The sequence below is a fragment of the Electrona antarctica genome (assembly GCF_951216825.1).
Source record: "Electrona antarctica genome assembly, chromosome: 16".
NCBI lineage: Eukaryota > Metazoa > Chordata > Actinopteri > Myctophiformes > Myctophidae > Electrona > Electrona antarctica.
Window position 1 is genome coordinate 27,547,664 of NC_136797.1, and position 20,992 is coordinate 27,568,655.

At 44.1% G+C, this 20,992-nt stretch overlaps 1 protein-coding gene across 3 annotated transcripts in view; it reads right to left on the minus strand.

Annotated features, from left to right (window-relative positions):
• The window catches only part of hcn1 (hyperpolarization activated cyclic nucleotide-gated potassium channel 1), a gene marked incomplete at its 5' end in the record, with an annotated part of 148,940 nt that overhangs the window by 35,818 nt on the left and 92,130 nt on the right, over positions 1-20,992 (minus strand). For all 3 annotated transcript variants that reach the window (XM_079524950.1, XM_079524949.1, XM_079524948.1), the window contains 2 exons: positions 1,595-1,813; positions 16,952-17,113. In XM_079524950.1, the coding sequence (XP_079381076.1) occupies positions 1,595-1,813; positions 16,952-17,113 (381 nt within the window). The remainder of the gene's footprint in view (positions 1-1,594; positions 1,814-16,951; positions 17,114-20,992) is intronic.

Sequence of the window (20,992 nt, forward strand, 5' to 3'; positions counted from 1 at the left end):
GAAAAAAAAGATAAGATCAATCTTTATTGATCCCTGGAGGTAAACGTAATTTAATAGGGAGAATTGGGAGTTAAACTTGGATTTGTGAAAAAAAGAATGAGCCATACATGCCCATGTGTACAGGGAATTCAAGATCACAGATGGTGGCTGGGCTGAATCGCTGGATAATCACCCTACACAAAAAGGTGATGTAATAGGGGATAAAGTCAAGAGAGAGGAACAAAGTCTGTGAAACGTATTCACAGGCAGAACCCAAGCAATAAAGGTTTGGTTCTGTCTGTGAACCCCGGCTTCATGCCCCAACGTCTGTGATCTGCTTGGAGGCAAAATCCTTTCCCTATCAGAATACAATCTGTGGGAACTTTGGCCTCATTAGAAGGCTAAAGAAGAAGGCCAAGGGGAAAATCCAATCTACTGAATGCACATTTCAAGAAGTATCTTTTTCACTGCAGTGTAAGAATGATAAAACACAACAACAAGCGAGTACTATTATCAGCATGGCTTCCCTGTCCGTCTCTGATATCACGTTGATGACATCATATTGATGACTTTAGTCTTGTCTAAATATTGGGGGACAGCAGTACGGTAGATCTGAGACCCTTAAAAAACTATTCTCAAACACACAAAAAATCACTATGTGAAAGATATTCAGGAATGTACTTTCTTGGCCTACTGGCAGCTGCAAGACATTTGGTGCTGATTGGCCCAGTGGTTTGCTAGATTTCCTACTATGCCACACTTAATTAAACAACAACATTTAATGATGACATGTCAGATCATGCATAATCCTCTTAATAGCTTTAGATAAAGCTTCTAAGGCCTTTACTTTGCAATGCTACACAATTATTCAACAAATGGCATCCATGATTACACTAACCCAGACAGTGTCTTTAGTAAAGTTCTCAACGGGCCTCAAAATTAAGGCCTGGCCCTAATTGGGCCCTAACTGGGCCGGCCCGAACAGGCCCGGCCCAAACAGTTACCATAAATGTAGGCCCGTAAATCCGAATAAGTGTTATTATGCGCTTAATGTTCTCAAAGCCACGTATCCATCAAACTTTGAACTGAGTAGATTGGACCTTACGTTCCACAGATAATAGCAAAACATCTTGAAAACGGCCACTTTTGGCTATTTTCGGCAGTTTTTTTATAACACGGGCTAGGAAGGTCGGATGGCGACAAACTAGATATCTGAGTAAATTCACTTTGAGCCGCATTGAACACATCTACTGCCATTTCTGTCGGCCTTATCGTTTGGAAAACATCTTTGGGGATAGATTTATTAATTTATTTTTCACGGTACCCACAAGGCTCGGCTCGACTAATTAGTACACATTTTCAGCCCAGCCCGAAAACGTTGGGTCGGGTAGAGTTAGGTTTGGGTAGAATATGATAACTCTTAGCCACTTGAACCTTAGTGTTCCTTTTGATTCTGTTGTGAACATTTGGTGAAATGAGCCAATCTACAATCTCACAACTTATTTCGACTCGTTGAAAGCTTGTAGGTCGTTCGGTGGTTAATTTCAAGGTAGGCCTGCCGCCTGTATCCTGCTGTGAAACTTCATAATAATGTGGGAGGCTGCTGAGAGCTTACCTTCTCTTGGTACTGTCTGCGTGATGAGTCCAGCGATTGGATTAGAGCTGTGGCGTGGCCCACGAACATAGCGTAGCAGGTGGCACCGACTATCATGCTCAGCATGGTGATCCACAGGTCGGACATGCTGACGGGCGCCCGCGCACCATACCCAATGCACAGCATGTGGCTCATGGCTTTGAAGAGGGCGTAGGAATACTGCTTTCCCCAGGAGTCATTCTAGAGGGACGGACACAGACAGACAGACAGACAGACAGACAGACAGACAAAGAGTGGGGGGGTTACTGCAATGTGAGAGGAGAGGGAAGGCTCTCCTCCAGCAGGCAGGCTCTTCTTTGATGGATCACTGAACCTCCACAGAGTCTCCTGCCAACATCCTCCTTCATGCTTCACAGCCTCTAATGCTCATACTGAGTGACTAAACGCTATACCCCTCCTCTCTCCCTCTCTCCCTCTCTCCCCATCTCCCCCTCTCTCTCCCTCTCTGTCTCTTTCTCTCTCTCTCTTTCACTCCGTTTTCAGGCTTATCACACTTCCCTTTGGCTTCCTATTTGCCGCTGGGTGTCAAGCAACTGATGGCTGTGAGATCCAATCACAATCAATTGCTTGTACTGCTTACTTGTTTTACTCTTAGATGTCTGATTTACACAGTAGTTTGGCAATAGGTCATTTTAACCACTTGAACCCTAGCGTAGCATCGCTATTGTGTTGGTAACGTTTAGAGAATATAGCAGACCTACAAGCTCACAATACATTGCGATGTGACACGTTGTGAGCTTGTAGATCGGCCATTTTTTGGGCCAAGAGAGTTGGTGCAAGGGGGGGAAAAAGTAGGTGTGGGGGGACTCCAGCCAATGCGTTTAAACGTTAAAGTGGTAAAATGCTGTAAATTCAGTTATGTGAACAAAACTTCACCCCAACATTGTGTACACTTTTGAGCTCATGTCAATATGGAGGAAGTAGTTTTGTCTGTTTTCGTCAATTCTTCTGCATATTACTTGGACTTCTGCATGGAGAAAAGTGTAGACACTTGAGAGACATCACACTGATTGTATGGGTGCAGTACGTGTGTTGAATTAAAAAATACTTAAAAAAGTTAATTGCATTCATGCATTCTTGAATACATCCTTGTAATTGGGCCCGTCGGCTGTTTACAGTACATGGATCACCTGCTCATGATGCAGTTTTGTAAGCTCTCAACAAAACAAACTGTCCTCCATATAATGCGTTGTAATTTCTATGCACTGTGGTTGTAGAGATGAAAACAGAACTATTTGAACAGAAGTAGAGTTGACACAGTTCCAGAGAAACATGAGCCAGCAATGAGGTCAAAGTTAAAAGTGAATCACCTGTCAGCGATGGACACAGCGGCCATCACAACAGTGTCACAATGTCAATCGCAGCTGAAAGCATTTATAAACTCAATGCCAATCAAATGAAATTGATCATCGCCGGTTGCAACAACACTAAATCACCAGAGTAAACAGCTCTATAGTCTGATGATGACTTCAGTTGATTTGCTGGCAAGCCGCTACTACCTCCCCTATCCATTCCCGTTCACAGTAGAATTTAAAGTCTCTGAATGTATCGCTGCATTTTACTGTTTGTCTCACTAATGATTACCGGTAAAGCGGTAATACAGAAAATCAGCTTTTCCTGTCTACAATAATAATAATAATAATTCAGTCAGACAAGTTGACAACTCACGAATAGATTTAACCAATATTTATTATAGAATGAGAATAGAAGTGTGCATATAATATATTATCTTGGCGTTCGGCACTGCTGCATTTTCTCCCTGCTCGGCATGCACAATCAAACACCATCATTAAACATTAATAGCAGGGAGATAGATATACAATAAAAAACCCCATGGGGAATATAAATAACAGAGCCCACCGGTGGTGCTGGGGTGGTGTTAAGCTTAAGTAGCACGCCCAATGGTCAGCTGACTGCCACATCAGCGAATGACATGTGGGTCTTGCACACACTGAATACGCCCACATAGTAATGCAGCATATTAACCCCTTTAGTATGTATGCGCCCTTGAGCACGGCATGAAACCCTCGAGTATATCTGACTGAACTAACTCTGCAAGCTACGTATCATTAATAATAATAATAATAACAATAATAATACTAATAATAATGCACAGTTAAAGGGACACTTCAACCTTTTTGCAAAAAAAGATATGTTAATGACGTTTAGAAGATTTAGAACACTTTCCTCGGGGTCTTTGTGTGTGTAATATGTGGTTTTAGATATTTTAGATTTTAGCAGTGAGCCCAGTGTCTCTGATGTTATGGACACTGGGCTCACTTACTTCCTGGACTACATCAAGGACTGTCTAAAGAGGACGAGACGCGAAGACCGTACGGGCGACGCCATGTTGCTTATGGTGCTCCATGCAAGGAAAGAAACATGCGCAGTTGAGACCAAGGAAGCTGAACGCGGAAGTGTTGGCTGCATATAGCCCATTGCGCATGTTTCTTTCCTTCCATGGAGCACCATAAGCAACATGGCGTCGCACGTACGGTCTTCGCGTCTCGTCCTCTTTAGACAGTCCTTGGACTACATGTTGTCTCAGTAAGACAGCCCTCCCCCTATCCACAAGGTGCACCAACGCATTATGGGAATTGTAGTCCAGGAAGTGAGCCAAGTGTCCATGACATCAGACACACTGGGCTCACTGCTAAAATCTAAAATATCTAAAACCACAAATGACCTGCCCAAACTAGTGATACCAGGTTGAAGGTGGTTAACCCATGGGGACATGAAGGCAAGCAGGGAACCCCATGTCACTAGGACAGGGGTCCTATACAACCAAACTGTCCACATACTACATAGCAACAAGGGGTGGGTCTGTTCAGAACATGTAATGTCCTCAGCTGCTGTGAAGCAACCGAGCTAGTATCCCCTGCCTACATCTGTGAAAGCCAGTAAGATCCATCCTGGGGACAAATGTGACAGCTCTCCAGTATACCCTTGTAGTCACAGCCAAGTTGCTGACTCCTCCAATAGAACAGAAAGTGCTGAGAGGGGAATCTTTTTCTTCCACAGAATACCTTGTCTCCCCAAAAACAGAATATAGCTTATGAAAGAAATACGAATTCACTGGGAAATACAGTTAATCACTGTCGCTCCCACATGCTGACATAGTTAATCTTGCCATGTCGTTATTCAACTCGGAATTTCACACTGTCCGCACCCTGGTGTCTCTGAGGTTTTTAGGCAGCCGTTCGTGCCAAAGCCTCTTAAACTACTTTCAACTTGGCATCCCTATTTGGGGCATTTCATTACAGGTGACATTGTTCTATCCACATGGGAACAGCATGGCTCTGATATTCTCAGATTTCATGTGGCCAGCCTGTGATGTCATAGCCTGGAAACCAGACGAATCTGCCATTGGAAAAAATACATAAATGCCCACAGCACGATTTGGTGGATTTGACGGATCTGACATTGCAAAAAGAATTGCCCTCACATCAGTTGTGATTGGATTTCACTCCCTCCGAAGTAGTATGGGACCAATCAGGGCCCAGTGTGCAAATATGTGACATAGTTTTCTTTTGTCAGTCACATACACATCTATGGCTCTCATGACTCCACATTTGGTCAAGGTTTTTTTTGCGAGATTCACCACAGACACACAGACAACTAGACGGCTAGACTCCTGCATAGCCACGGCATCAAAATTAAAAAATTGTGGGGTGGTCGCCCGGGGCCGCTTCTTGGGGCGGTGGCCCTGCCGCCTGGAGGGGGGGGGGGGGGGGGGGGGGGTTGCCGCCTTTGAGTGGAGTATGCATGGGTCTGCTCTTATTGTAATGATGTGGTGCCTATGATAACTGTATTGTCTGCCTTTTTAATATATGTATTTATATACTGTATGGATGTATTTCCTGAATGGGAGTCTATCAAAACTCAAAAGCCACTTATTGTCATTATGGTTCATTGTCCTTGCCATGTCTTTGTATATTCAATCTTTTTATTTATAATAGTGTTGTGCCTGAGCTGTTTTTATTTTATTTTATTTCTTTTCTTTTGTTGTTTGTTATTATGTTCTTGTTGTGTAATGTCTGTTTGTTGTCAAAAATAGCTAAAACAGCAGATGTACAAAAACATACACACAACCATACATGTGTGTGCTTGTAGAGCCACTATTTTAGCTTTTTGTTGTGACAAAGTGGAAATGAAGTGGTTAAAACCACTGGGATTCAATAGCTGAGCTGAATGATCATCTCTTGCTGACTCATCTATAGATACAATTAGGTCTCCATTAGTTCTTTCTTTCACACACTGATGAGAAGATTATCTGATAATTACACTTGTCAGCTCCAATAATGAAAATAATTTAGATTGCGCCACTCCAGCAGCTCACCCTGGTGGAGTGAGGAGTCGAGATGAATCTAAACTAAATCAAGTGACCTCAATGTAAATAGCCAGCAATTTGTTCTGTGCAGAAGAAATGACAGAATAGAAGTTATAAGGTGAAACTTGAGGCACACATCCAGCATACTCACACACACCCACATGCACGTGCATGCATATGCACGTATGCAGTCATGCACACACCCACGCACGCACGCACGCACGCACGCACGCACGCACGCACGCACGCACGCACGCACGCACGCACGCAGAGATAGTCATTGCAGTTCATGAGGGCTGGCCAAAGTGGCCATAGCTGGGTGGGTTTTCTATCCCCTTTAGGATAGAGGGAAATAAAACGGTTACAGAGCTCACACGAAAACAGCCTTCTCCCTCCACAGCACGCTCACTACTTGATTCAATAAGATCGATATTTCATATTCATTTGATGAGACATGCCCCCCATATAACCCCATTCAACTTCAAACTCCACGTTAAACATGCATCCAACATGCATTCACTCATTGAAAACAGAAGTTCCTGGTTCTCGTGAATGATATTGTCCTTCTAATGCATAATATCATTTTGTTTAATATAACTTAAATAAATAAATCAAAACTTGTAGATTGTGGGGCACGGATGGCCTAGTGGTTAAAATGAAAACACGCAATGGCGCCTGACAGACAGTCAAGGGTTTGATTCCTAAGCCTGACGACCATTGCTGCGAGTCTATCCCTGTTTCCGTTACTATTCAATAAAATAACTTTTAGACTGTTCACATAATACTAAGTACGGGTACATCATTCCAATGTACTTCTAGGTTGCAGATATTTCACAGATTATAGTAACTGTGTTTTCATCAAACCGCAATTTCATTAATGTGTTCTCCCATGTATCACAGTAGTGAAACTCTCAGAAAAAGCGAACCATTAGTCGATGTTTTTAATTACTCAATCATGTAGCTTCCTAAAAACCCCAGCAAGCTGTCTCTCGCACGAAAAATGCGATGCACCATTTTTTTATTTATCAATTACATAATCAAACCGCAAGCTGTTCTCACCGAGAGCAAACAAAGGACACCGCGGCGTTTCACACAGCACCGTCAGGAGCAATGGGACCAACATGCCGTGCTGTTTATCAAACTATAAATCAGCATGATAAGCCTAACAAGCTAGGATTCACAGCAGTCTATCTGGACTCGCAAAATGTAAACTGTTAATGGTATTTGACAGATCATGGAGGTGGCAGAACCCGTTAACCCTTAAAGGGACACTTCACCCTTTTTGCTAAAAAATATATGTTAATGACGTTTAGGAGCTTTAGAACACTTTCCTGGGGGTCTTTATGTGTGTAATATGTGGATTTAGATATTTTAGATTGTAGCAGTGAGCCCAGTGTCTCTGATGTCATGGACACTGGGCTCACTTACTTCCTGGACTACATGTTGTCTCAGTAAGACAGCCATCCCCCTATTCACAAGGAGGAGCAGTGCACCAAAGTATTATGGGAATTGTAGTCCAGGAAAGAAGTGAGCCCAGTGTCCATGACATCAGAGACACTGGGCTCACTGCTACAATCTAAAATATCTAAAACCACATATTACACACATAAAGACCCCCAGGAAAGTGTTCTAAAGCTTCTAAACGTCATTAACATATATTTTTTTGCAAAAAGGGTGAAGTGTCCCTTTAAGACCTGAGAATATAGATTCTACAAAATGTCTTCTAAATCATGTCAAGTTTTCTGAAAAACCTATGTTTCTATGTCAGTGATTCTCAAACTATTAAAAGGGCCCCAAAAATGTGATGTAATTGGCCGCCGACCCCCATCTGAAAATATGCTGTTCCAGAGACCCTCCAGAAGTAAACAATTTGAGTTTGTTGTGCTTTAGGGATATATGTACCCTTATTGGCCTATAATAACAGGAGGAATAGCATTGTGAAAGAGGCACAGTATAGTTTTTATTTGAATAGCACATTCTATGTAGGCCTACATTCAGTGCTTCCCAAACATACTAATAGATGCAATTTCTTTTACAGAATTTGTATATATCTAAATGGTTTTCATATACCAATACTGTGTATGTATGTACAGAAGTCACATAACTAAGCACTGCCATGTCCTGACTGAGGGCCATAGGCAGGAGCCTATCTGCTATTTCCTTTTTTGAGTGGTGCAACCACTCCAAGGAACAGCAATGTCCGTGTTCACTCACCTATGTGACTCGTGTTAATGTGTGTGACTCATGTGTGACTCATGAGTACCAGTAGGGGCGCTGTTGTGGCAGAAACAGAGACAGAGAGATGCACTGTTGCCTGCTAATGAGAGAGAGAGGGGGGGGGGGGGGGATCTGCACCACTCAGTTCACACGGGTGTGATTTTTTTTTAATACCACAATTTTGTAACCCATTTTTTTCACCCAGTGTCAATTATCTAATGTAATCCTGGGTGCTACACTTCCTCTGACAACCTGGGGGGGGAGCCAGCGGACTGACCCCATGCTACCTTCTATGCATGAGGAGTCCAAGCTGCTTCTTTTCACCTGGCAGGGGAGAGTTTCCCCGGCCGGACGTAGCGCGTGGAAGGAACGCGTTATTCCGACCAGTTCCTTTCCCCTACATCAGGCGCCCCGGCTGGCCAGGGGAGGTAGTTTAGAGACCAGGATTACTGCATGTTTTTGTGAGGTACCTACCCTATGGCAGGAGTTCTCAACCTTTTTGGCTGGGGACCCCCGGAAATGCTGTGGCCATGTCTCGTGACCCACGCCCCCCTCCCCAGAGTCCCCACCACCAATATAAACTGACTGCAAAAATAAACTTAATAATAGAGAAAATATATCATAAATGAATACTGAAACCAGATATAATCATTACGGATTTTTTTTTTTTTTTTTTTTTTTTTTTAAATGTGGGGACCCCCCTAGGGGTCACGACGCACGGGTTGAGAACCCCTGCCTTAGGGGACACGGGGAGAACATGCAAACTCCACACAGAAAGGCCCTTTCGTCAACCCCGCCTCGGGTATGGGCACTGATGACGCGGAGGAGGGAACACGCCCCCAGTGCCCACAGCGTCCCCAGCGGGAATCGAACCCAGGACCTTCTAGCTGTGAGGCACAACCGACTGTGCCACCGTGACCCATGAACGCTATTTCCTTAGCGTGAGGCTGCTTCATGTACTGTACAAATACATTTTGATACATAAACTCAAGCTGGATTTTTTTTCGTAGAATACACTAATTACCAATTGCATGACAAGTGTGGTTAATGGCCACTATTATCAACAAGAAGGGGGGGTAAACAGCACAACACCAATTTCCAAGGAACTAAGCAAATCCGGTACTTCACCAAGCTCATCATATACCATGACTGAAGCTAGATGTGAGAGGGGAGAACGTCTGACTAATTTATAAACTGAACCGAGGCAGTCTATTGGATGTGACTCATACAGAGATGGATGGGCCAAAATGGTGGCAGGTCCAAGGACAAAAGAGGCCGGTGGATGTGACTGATGCCCTGGCCTGGATGGTTATGCTCTATGCTCCCCCGGCCATCGCCACCACACCCTCCCTTCTTTCTCCACCCCATCTCGCTCTCTCTCTCACATGCGTATACGCACGTACTCGCACGCACGCACGCACTTACTCTGCACTCTCATGCTCTGTCTGTATCTCTCTCATTCTCTCTCTCTGTGCGTCTCCCTCTCTCTCTCTGTGCGTCTCCCTCTCTCTCTGTGCGTCTCCCTCTCTCTCTCTGTGCGTCTCCCTCTCTCTCTGTGCGTCTCCCTCTCTCTCTCTGTGCGTCTCCCTCTCTCTCTGTGCGTCTCCCTCTCTCTCTGTGCGTCTCCCTCTCTCTCTCCTGCATCTCCCTCTCTCTCCTGCGTCTCCCTCTCTCTCTGTGCGTCTCCCTCTCTCTCTGTGCGTCTCCCTCTCTCTCTCCTGCATCTCCCTCTCTCTCCTGCATCTCCCTCTCTCTCTGTGCGTCTCCCTCTCTCTCTGTGCGTCTCCCTCTCTCTCTCCTGCATCTCCCTCTCTCTCCTGCATCTCCCTCTCTCTCTGTGCGTCTCCCTCTCTCTCTCCTGCATCTCCCTCTCTCTCTGTGCGTCTCCCTCTCTCTCTGTGCGTCTCCCTCTCTCTCTCCTGCGTCTCTCTGTGCGTCTCCCTCTCTCTCTGTGCGTCTCCCTCTCTCTCTCCTGCGTCTCCCTCTCTCTCTGTGCGTCTCCCTCTCTCTCTGTGCGTCTCCCTCTCTCTCTCGTGCGTCTCCCTCTCTCTCGTGCGTCTCCCTCTCTCTCTGTGCGTCTCCCTCTCTCTCTCCTGCATCTCCCTCTCTCTCCTGCGTCTCCCTCTCTCTCTGTGCGTCTCCCTCTCTCTCTGTGCGTCTCCCTCTCTCTCCTGCATCTCCCTCTCTCTCTGTGTGTCTCCCTCTCTCTCTCCTGCATCTCCCTCTCTCTCCTGCGTCTCTCTGTGCGTCTCCCTCTCTCTCTGTGCGTCTCCCTCTCTCTCTCTGTGCGTCTCCCTCTCTCTCTCTGTGCGTCTCCCTCTCTCTCTGTGCGTCTCCCTCTCTCTCTGTGCGTCTCCCTCTCTCTCTCTGTGTGTCTCCCTCTCTCTCTGTGCGTCTCCCTCTCTCTCTCTGTGCGTCTCCCTCTCTCTCTGTGCGTCTCCCTCTCTCTCTCCTGCATCTCCCTCTCTCTCTGTGCGTCTCCCTCTCTCTCTGTGCGTCTCCCTCTCTCTCTGTGCGTCTCCCTCTCTCTCTCTGTGCGTCTCCCTCTCTCTCATGCGTCTCTCTCCTGCGTCTGTCTGTCTGTCTGTCTGTCTGTCTGTCTGTCTGTCTGTCTGTCTGTCTGTCTGTGCTTTATCTGTGCGTCTCCCTCTCTCTCTGTGCGTCTCCCTCTCTCTCTGTGCGTCTCCCTCTCTCTCTGTGCGTCTCCCTCTCTCTCTCCTGCATCTCCCTCTCTGTCTGTGTCTGTCTGTCTGTCTGTCTGTCTGTCTGTCTGTCTGTCTGTGCTTTATCTGTGCGCCTCACCCTCTCTCTCTCTCTCTCTCTCTCTCAGGCATTAATTCTGCCAACATGTCCTCACTGGATTACTGTGCAGCTATCAAAATTCAAATGAGCCTTGCCGTGTACACCCACTCTCACACTAAACATGCAGAGACACATAGACCTGTACGCACGTACTCACTGTAACTAATTTTTCAATCAATCCTATAGACAGAACCTATATGGGCCCATGTATGCAGAAATGCAGAAAACCTCAATTCACAGTTCCCACAGCGTACATGTTTTTGTCTTACATAATCGTCACCAACAGGGTGGGGTTTTTCCATGCCACGAAAATCAATGGCTGATTTAGTATATACAGACAGACACGATGCAGGAATTCCGGCTACCATACATCAATGACAAGAAACTGACCAAGACATTGAGCACAGACAAACAGACCGACCGACTGACACACAGCACACAGACAGCCGCACTGAGGCATGCAAGTGCGCAGTCACGAACACACACGCGCGTGCGCGCATGCGCGGCCCAGGGAGCACACACACACAACTGTTCCCTGGGTGCCATATAAAGGGCAGACTGCTCCTACTAGTTAGGATGGTTAAATACAGAGGCCAAATCCAATGTGCTGTATGTGCAAATGCACTGTGACAAACACACACACACACACACACACACACACACACACACACACACACACACACACACACACACACACACACACACACACACACACACACACACACACACACACACACACACACACACACTCTTCCATCCTCGATCCTCCTACGGTACACATAGAGTATTATTCCCCATGCACATGCTAACGTCCCAGATCTCAGTCTCACCCCGCCCACCTCGACAGCAGCAGCATTATCTCGCCTGTTGATTAAGTAAATGCAACTTCCAAAGAGGAAGACGCTACTGTCAGGCCATTAGTCAAGTAGATAACAACCATAACCAGTACTACAGCAGCACTCAACAATATCTGCAATCCTCTCTGGCTCCTCTCTTGTCCTTACAGCTGGAGGAAGGAACGAGTGACGCAACAAAAGCGGAGACAAAAGAACGTGATGCAACATGCTCCACCTGGAGGTTAAACCTCCAGCAACCAAAGCAGCTGAGGACAATGGAAACCTATGGGACTGAGAATATCTCACTTGGCAGTCATTCCCCTGACAGGGGAGACAGTGAAATTAAGTATTTATATACCTCGACGGCAGTTCTTTGATATTCTCTGCCACCCTGAAATGTGCATGAGACCTGCACTGGGAGTGGGGACGGGAGGAGAGGAGAGGATATTTAATTTCTACTTATTATGATCTCTGGCATTTCTTTGTCAGTATACAGTGTACTTCATACTGTATGTGTATACCTGAGAGTGACAGAAAGATAGAAGAAATAATTATGTTTTTGCCTTTAGGATCCAACTTCTGAAGCTTTCTGCCCCCCTTTGATGTGCACACTAACCTCTTTTGGTGCTATATATTGCACGCACTGCACAGCATCTTCAATAGCATCAGGATTCAGAGGTTTGTAATGTGTTGAGATGGAGATGCATGTATGATGATAGTCAGGCAGGCACGTCCTCCTCGGGGGGGGCTTTACTTGGGGCCATAAATGTCAAAAAATCCACTGTTAATGTGTTAGGCTGTACACTTTCTATTCTTTCCCCAACTATGCTATAAGCTGAAAAACCAGTGGAACATCTAAAGAGCCACGCAGGGGCTTAACGGGTTCAATAGCATTGTATGACAGCACCTCAACCACCCTATAAAGAACTGCTGAAGAAATGTCGAAGAGCGCGCGCGCGCGTGTGCGCGTGCGTGCGTGCGCGCGTGCGTGCGTGCGTGCGTGCGTGTGTGCGCGTGTGTGTGGGGTCTGCACCAGATATGGGTACCTCTAGGTCTGCACCTAGCGAAGAAAGCTTGACCTGCATAGCAACCGTTGCTAAACTATTTGGTTTGTCATTGGACAATCGCTTTTTTTGGGGTGGGATTTAATGAAGGGCTAATTAGGCGAGTTACAAGTACTGTATAGGAACAACCAGCAGGGCCTATCTGAGGATCCAAAGCTACGCAGAGGCTCATAAGGGACAAGCATATCTGCTGTCGGGCAGAAACCAGCTGACTCCAAAATGTACATTTTTCAAGAAATTAAAATGTGAACTGAGTGGTGCAACTCTGTGTGGGGAGTCCGAAACGGTCAAGAAATGACATAATGGTCATGTTTCTTAGTGGTGGTTAACAGTCTGGCAGCAGAATTCTATACTAATTGGAGATAGGATGTTATTTATTTAGCTGAGGCCATAGAAAAGGGAGTTACAGTAAGCTAAGTGAGATGAGATAAATGCATGAATGGCCATTTCAAGGTCTGGGGTTGACAGGAAGGACTTTTGGCAATATTCCCCAACTGGAAGTAACAAGATTAAACAACTCTTGTAACTGGTTTGTTGAGGGGCATATGTACTCTATATATATTTATAACAAATGTATGTTTTATTTTATTATATATTAAAATATTGTTAAATATTTGAATCTCTATCTCTTTTTGTTCTCTTTGTGGCCCAAATGGAAACAAGACCGCAAGCTCTTTCTTTGGTGCTATGCTTTTGGACCAATGTGTCTGACTGTACCCTGTACTGCATTTTTTATTGTTTGATAAAATAATCAATCAAAAAAACATACAGATTGGTTAAAGTAAGTTTGTATTCATTCCAGGTTCCTGGTTGCAGCTGTAAGGCACCTGACAGCCTTGTAGTGTGCATGATTAATAGCAAACATTCATAATCTTAAATTGCTTTAGTAATTCACAGATAGAGTGGCTATTATGCCAAATCTTTTGTAAAAGGATCTTGGTAAAAAGATGAATTATGGCAGTTATGCAGGAAATTACTGCAAAGGATTTTTTATATATAAGTGGGGATGTGGGCAACGTTTGCTGGGGTAAATAACACAGGTTAGTCACATGTGACCTACTGTAACACATGTGTTTTATAACAGTGAATAATTCAGTTAATAACATAACAGTCACTGTTATAACATCATCTGAACTTGACTCATTAGGCACAGTTGGGCTGATGTATGTACAGTATGTAGCAATATGCATATAGCACTTTTAAAATGTAATCCCTATGCTGCTGGTTTTTGTAGTGTATTGTCTTTCTTGTTTTTGTATCTATGGTTGTCTGTATATGTTGAGTATGAACCAAGACAAATTCCTATCAACTTGTTGACATGGCAATAAAATTATTGAATCTATAACACGAGCCAGTGCCTTAGACTTAGAGCATACAGTCAGTGTGCATGTGGAATAGCGAGGTCTGCCTGGGCAGGGGGACTTATTGAAGAGACAAGTATTTACAATCAGCATTACCCAGGAGACCCATCCACTCTCAGACCCTATCAGCCCTCTGAGAGGAGAACCATGGGCTGGTTGACCCCAACTCAGAGAGGGAATGATAGAGAAGGAGGGAGAGAGCGACAGAGAGCCGTCACAATGTTTTCATATTGCTTGTGCATGTTCTCATAGAGCGCGCCATGCGCGTTATAATTTAGCCAAATAATATCGATGAATATGCAAGAACGGGGAGTGAGGAAAAGAGTCTTTTGTGTGTGTGTGTGTGCGTGTGTGTGTGTGTGCGTGTGTGGGGGGGTGGGGGGTGGGGGTATTTATTCAGTTTGGCGATCTACAATCGTCTGGCTTGGCTGAAAGTTGTCTGGCTCAGAGCCATCTCAAGGGGTCTGGCTGAGTCAACAGGGACTAGTTCATGTCTGTATTTACAAGGAAAGAAATATAACACTCACAAAACATGTTTTATTTTATAGCAAATTGGCCCACAATATGAATACATTGTTATATTGTGTTGGTAACTGTTGTATAAAAGCCAAAATGGCAATAAAATGCTCAAGGTCGTGCTATATTGTGGTTATTGGCATGGCTGTGCAGGACATATTGTGCCTATGCCGAATGTAATGGATTTGACACTCAAGATTACTTTCTCTTTCTTTACTCAAACCTTTATACAGTGGTACAGTGGAGGGATACTAGCTCAAGTACTTTTCTGCATTTACCCTGCCAGATGGCTGCTCAGATGGCTCAGATGAACGTGCAGGGGGTTGTTGTTATAGGCGTTACATCTTGCTGTCTTTCTCTGGGACTCTTTAACGTGTAGACTGGGTCTAATGTGCTATACTTTATGATTGGTAAATCCAAAGTGCTATAGATTGTGTATTACATTCACCCATTCATACACCGATGGAGGAGGAAACCATGCAAGGCACCAACCTGCTCATCGGGAGCAATTAGGGGTTCAGCGTCTTGCTCAAGGTCAAGGACACTTCGACACCAACTCTGGGGGAGCCCGGGATCGAACTAGGCAACTCACTGTTGCCATCCGGCCATTCTACCGGCCGCTCTACCCCTGAGCCACGGCCTTCCCTGTACTCTGACTGCCTCTGTACTCGCTCAGCAACAGCCGCTCCGAGTTGCAAATATTACTAATCAAGTTGTCTGTGTACACTATACAATGTCAAAATTCACATTTTCACAATGACTTAATCGCATGAACCCTAGCATCCCTATTCTGGCAGCGAACATTCTGCAAAAAAAGGATCAAACTGTCAAACTGTCAAAATGTCTAGGTGTAGATTTGCTATTTTCGGTGAAGAGGTTTGATGTAGCGGCAAAAAGTGAGCAGACCAATTACAGAAGCCTAAAGTATTTACTTATTTATTAATACACTGCATTCAGAATAGACACAAACTGGTTGGAATAACGTGTTCCTTCCATGCACGCTATGTCCAACCGGGGAACCCCCCCCCCCCCTGTCAGGCTTCGACTCCTCATTCAATTGAAGGAAAGGAAAAGAAATATACACACGTTCACAACAAAGTCAAAGTGTGATGCGTTGGCAATAGGGCCGAAAATAGATCAGGCCTACTTTTACATCAGACTTCAGTACAGTCAAGTTCAGTTGTTTGGGACGAGTGTCACTGAGAATTGTATGTATGTAAACTAAATATGCTGTGAGTGTAAGCCACATAATGACCATATGCTTTGAAATCTCAGCACTGAAACACTTCATGTACCGTTGAACCGTTCTAAAAACAAAACAGTTGCATAACTGTATGTTTAGCTTCTCTCCCTCTGTTACCTAATGTAATGTCTGCGAAAGGACAACAAGGAACGTGAAGCATATTTTATTTGTCACAATCCAGGCAAAAGAGGCATGTGCCCTTTTTTAAACTAGGACACATTTTAGAGAGTCGTTTTCTTCAATAATACTAGCAACCATAAACCACTTGAACCCCATCATCCATATTCTGGTGGAACATTAGCCAAAAATACAGATCTACAAGCTCTCAACATGTTGTGGGCTTGTACATCTGTATTTTTGGTAAAGATCGAGATCTAGAGGGGTTTCATTGGTTAAAGGACCACTTCACCACCTTATCTTCATATAATTGGTCCTCATTTATAATTTTGTTCTACTCGGTCTGTGTATCATAGGAGAGCTGTGGGCAGTTCAGAAACCCATCCACCAGTGACATCATCGTTAGGAAGATTTTTTTTAAACAAGATTTAAAATAATAATTATATTTCGTTTTTACTGCCCGCAGCCCTCCCATGAGACACAGACCGAGTAGAACAAAATTATAAAGGTATTTTATCATTATCATGAGGACCAATTATATGAAGATAAGTTGAAAAGTGGTGAAGTGGTCCTTTAACCAATTAAACCCCTCTAGATCTTTACCAAAAATACAGATCTACAAGCCCACAACATGTTGTGAGCTTGTAGATCTGTATTTTTGGCTAATGTTCCACCAGAATATGGATGATGGGGTTCAAGTGGTTTAAGAAAATGACTCTCTAAAATGTGAGTTGAAAACAATGGGTGACATTTTATCATGAGCATTGATTTATTTCACTGTTCATTAATAGGACAAAATAACAAACAAAGGTGAAGAAAAAGCAATACTTACAACCATACCGTTTAGCGACACCCAGCAATCGGGAGGGAAGTCTTGTAGTAGCGGCACCAGGAACTGTAAACATCCATCCCAGTGACACAGGAGCAGCATCATGCCTATCAAATTAAATATCCTTACCACAGCACTAGCCAGGTCATAGGTCATATGGAAGATCTGCAAGAGGGAAACAACAGAGAACAGAGAGAGAGAAAGAGAGAGAGAGAGAGAGAGAGAGGTTAGTAATGAAGGAGATTTGTGACATTCAGTAACAATCCTTATTCTATATAATGTATATAACATGCTAGTAAGTTAGTAAACGACAAGAGACCTGTTCATTAGTTACTTGCGCAAGCAGAGCGCGCAAGTACTGTAATCGGCTGCGTATGTCGGCGGTGTCGCTCTGCCAATCAGCCCAAGTATGTATTGGTGGCGTCGCTCGGCCAATCAGGGACCAAGTATGCATGTATGTCGGTACATTCCATCAGCCAATGAGAAACCACTGATCTCGATGACGTAACTAAAGTACGTTTCAAAATTGGTATAAGGTCAATAGGGGGTATGTATCGGCTGGGTATGTCTGTACTGTATGTAAGTACATTTTATTTATAAGTCATGTCAGAGCAGCAGTGGTGAGTGCACCTCATGACGTGCTCTGCTTGCGCACAAGTAGGCCATACATGGCGTACTTGTGTGCAATGTGCAAGTTGGCATCTCTAGTTTGTTTTGCTATTACTTTCACCCTGGCGTCCTTATTTTGGGCATCTTATTTTTCAAATATTATTTCTTTCCACCAACTTTTTCAAAAATAGCAAAAGTAGCAAATCTGCACGCTCACAAGTTCATTGAGACACTTTGGCTCAGATTGACCATAGACCATTTTGTTGCAAAGCTATTGCATGTTAGTATGGCGGTGTGGCTCTGCTCATGTGATATCAGATGATCTGCATACCGAGACACAGGTCTGATATCACATTTGATATCTCCGATTATCTGTGCACCAAGACACAGCTCTGATATCAACAACCCCCCAGAGCAGAGCCAAAGAGAAAGAGAAGTGAGCTGAGGCTGCTTAAGTAGCCGCCTGAATTGCACTGTGGGAATGAGGGCGTGGCCTAGAGAGGCAGCGGATTTAAAGAAGAAGTATAGATCACTAGGGGGAATGAATGAGGGGGAACCATGTAAACACATATAAACCATCTGCCCTCCGTGCCGCAATGAACTAACGCTACGCTTGAATGTGTGAACTTGTAGACTGCATTTATCTCATCTCACTTAGCTTACTGTAACTCCCTTTTCTATGGCCTCAGCAAAACATCCTAACCTTTCTCGCTTCTTAAGTGGTTTGTGATTTTTGGCACTCCTAAAATCGCTCACATTATGCTAAACCTGTACAAAAGGTGGCAGTGACTCATAAATAGGCTTCTATGTAGAATCTCTGACATTCTTTCAGTATATGGTATATGAAGGTAACAAAAACGAAAAGCTGGGCTGCTGGTGATAGAAGTCAGCCTGAGGAAAGAGAAATGAGTCACTGACAATAACAAACAACTAACTAGAAAAAGTGCCCTTCCGGGCACAGGTCTCCACCAGGAGGATAGGAGTGTGTGTGATGTTTGGCAAAATGTTTAGGAGTAATGTTTAGGAGCCTTTGATGGCAATTGGATGATTTGAGGCATTTTGTTCCAAAAATGTTTTTTGCAAAAATCAACCTGTTGGTGGCGCTATAACAGGCCAATGTGAAAAGGGTGGGATATATTCCTCAGCCTAGTAAGAAAATGTGTGAAAGATTTCACGTAAATTGTATGCTGCGTTCATGATTTGAGGCTTTTGTTCAAAACGGGGCAATCTTGCAAACTGTGAAAGCCAATTATAGCCAATTAGGATGGAATATGAAATATCGGACAGATCCGACTTGAGCACATGACCATAGAGATACTGTGTAACGATTTGTGAGATTTGTGGACAGAATCTGGAGGAGTAATATCAAAAAAGGTGTTTTACAAAAGTCAGCCTCCTGGTGGCGCTATAAAAGGCAGATGCGGAAATTGCAGGTCAAAGGTTTGTCCTTGGCCACTAGGGAGTGTGCATGCAACGTTTCACGCAGATCGGTGCAGTTTTAGGTAAAAATGTGAAAAGCTGCCTCATGGTGGCGCTATAACAGGCCGTTCTGGAAAATGCGGGGCAGAGGTTCATCGTTGCCATCCAGGGAGTGTGTGTGCAAAGTTTGGCATCGACCGGGTTAACGGTGGCGGAGATTAGCTGTACACAGACGGACGGAAGGAAGGACGGACACACGGACGGACGGACGGACGGAGTGCAAAACATACTCTCTCCCCATGCCTTCGGCCTGGTGGAGACAACTATAGGCAGTATAGGGCAGTCAATCTGTGAGTCGCAGTTAGAGAGAGCAGAACTAGTGTATTAGTGGGCTGAACAGAGATGATGTGTGGGTGTTGGTTTTAGACTGACAGTTAAAATGATGTGGCTAATACACTGCTTTGAAGAAGTTATCTTAAGATCAAGTTATATATGTGGCAATTTTTCATGATTCCATATCTAGCAGTGTCTGTATTTTTGATGGTATTGAAAATCATACCTTCGGGATTTCAAAATACCCTGATTTACCGTAATACCTTCATACGGCCCAAACCTACTCACGGCAGAAGATAAGTCGTCTCTGTTTGGCTACCAGATCATTTGGCTTCCTGCCACGCAATGTATCTGTGAATACCTACAGTATATACAGTTGGGTGCCACCGATATTGTCCCTTATTATTTGACCCATTTAGGCCTGACCTCAAAATTTAAAAAAATCCTTCTAAATCCTCCAGTTTTCTGAAATAAATATTTTCACGATTTTTCAAAAATAGCAGACCTACAAGCTCGTAGCGCGCCACTCGGTGGCGCGCTATGAGCTTGTAGATCTGCTATTTTTCAATAGCTAAATTATAACATAATGTTTAAAACACCAAAAGGGGTTCCCGCCCCAAAATGGGTTAACTGTCCTTTTGCGCAGATCACGCAAACCTCAGCAAAAAGAAAAGGACAATATCGATGGCCTCCAACTGTAGACACACACACAGAAGCTGAGCTATACATAATTCAGCATGGCATCTGCCACAAACAAACTGGCCAGAGTCAGGTAAAGACAGGTACAGCGACGGACACATTATAGCAGCTTTTGCTCCCCAGGGTGAAAGGCGTTGTTGAATGGAGCAGCTATGGCACTGCAGCAGCAGACCGCGGTGAAATGGCATGAGTCAAGTGCTACTGAGATAATGACTGTTTATTCAGAGCAGGAAGGATCTAGAATAGAAAGTCATCAGTGGAGTGAGCATAGGCATGCAATGAAAAGAGCTTTCACCGACATTAGGTCTGAACTGAGTCAATCTGCTCGCGCCTGGGTGGCTATATTGCTAATTCAGAGCCCATCATTAATAGGAGAAATCCATTACTTCTCCTCTGGTGGGTTATTCCATCATCCTTTTTTTTGCCAAAAGCAATAAAAGCAATATGGGGGAAATGGTCAGTGATGACTGGGATTCGCATGATAAATCTGACCTATTGGCCATTTTGTTGAAACCCACTGTATTGTTAAAGGTTTCCTCTCTATCAAATTAAAGACATTAGTGGATTCAGATAATTGTAATCTATTTTTAAGTTGATGGCACTATTCTCCCCATAAACGTCCTCTATTACTAATGTGTGAATTTCAGGATTTTAATAGACCTCTGAATGATGCATTCTTTTTAATAGACTGTTATGGTATGGTGCACGGCACAGCTGCTATGACAGGTTAATACGTTTTTTTAACCTAACAAAATTAATTGCCAGTAAGGAATGCTAACTTTTGTTATTGGTAGGACTTTTTTTTAGCCTATTCATTATTATCATCATCATCATCATCATCATTATACGTTTGTAGTGTCAAATAAATACATACCGGTATTCAAATTAATGTTATTCAAGTTTTTTTAACAGGGCCCTATTACCAAGCATTGTACACCTCTGTACAGTTGTTTTATAATCAGCCATCATCATTATGCTAATCAG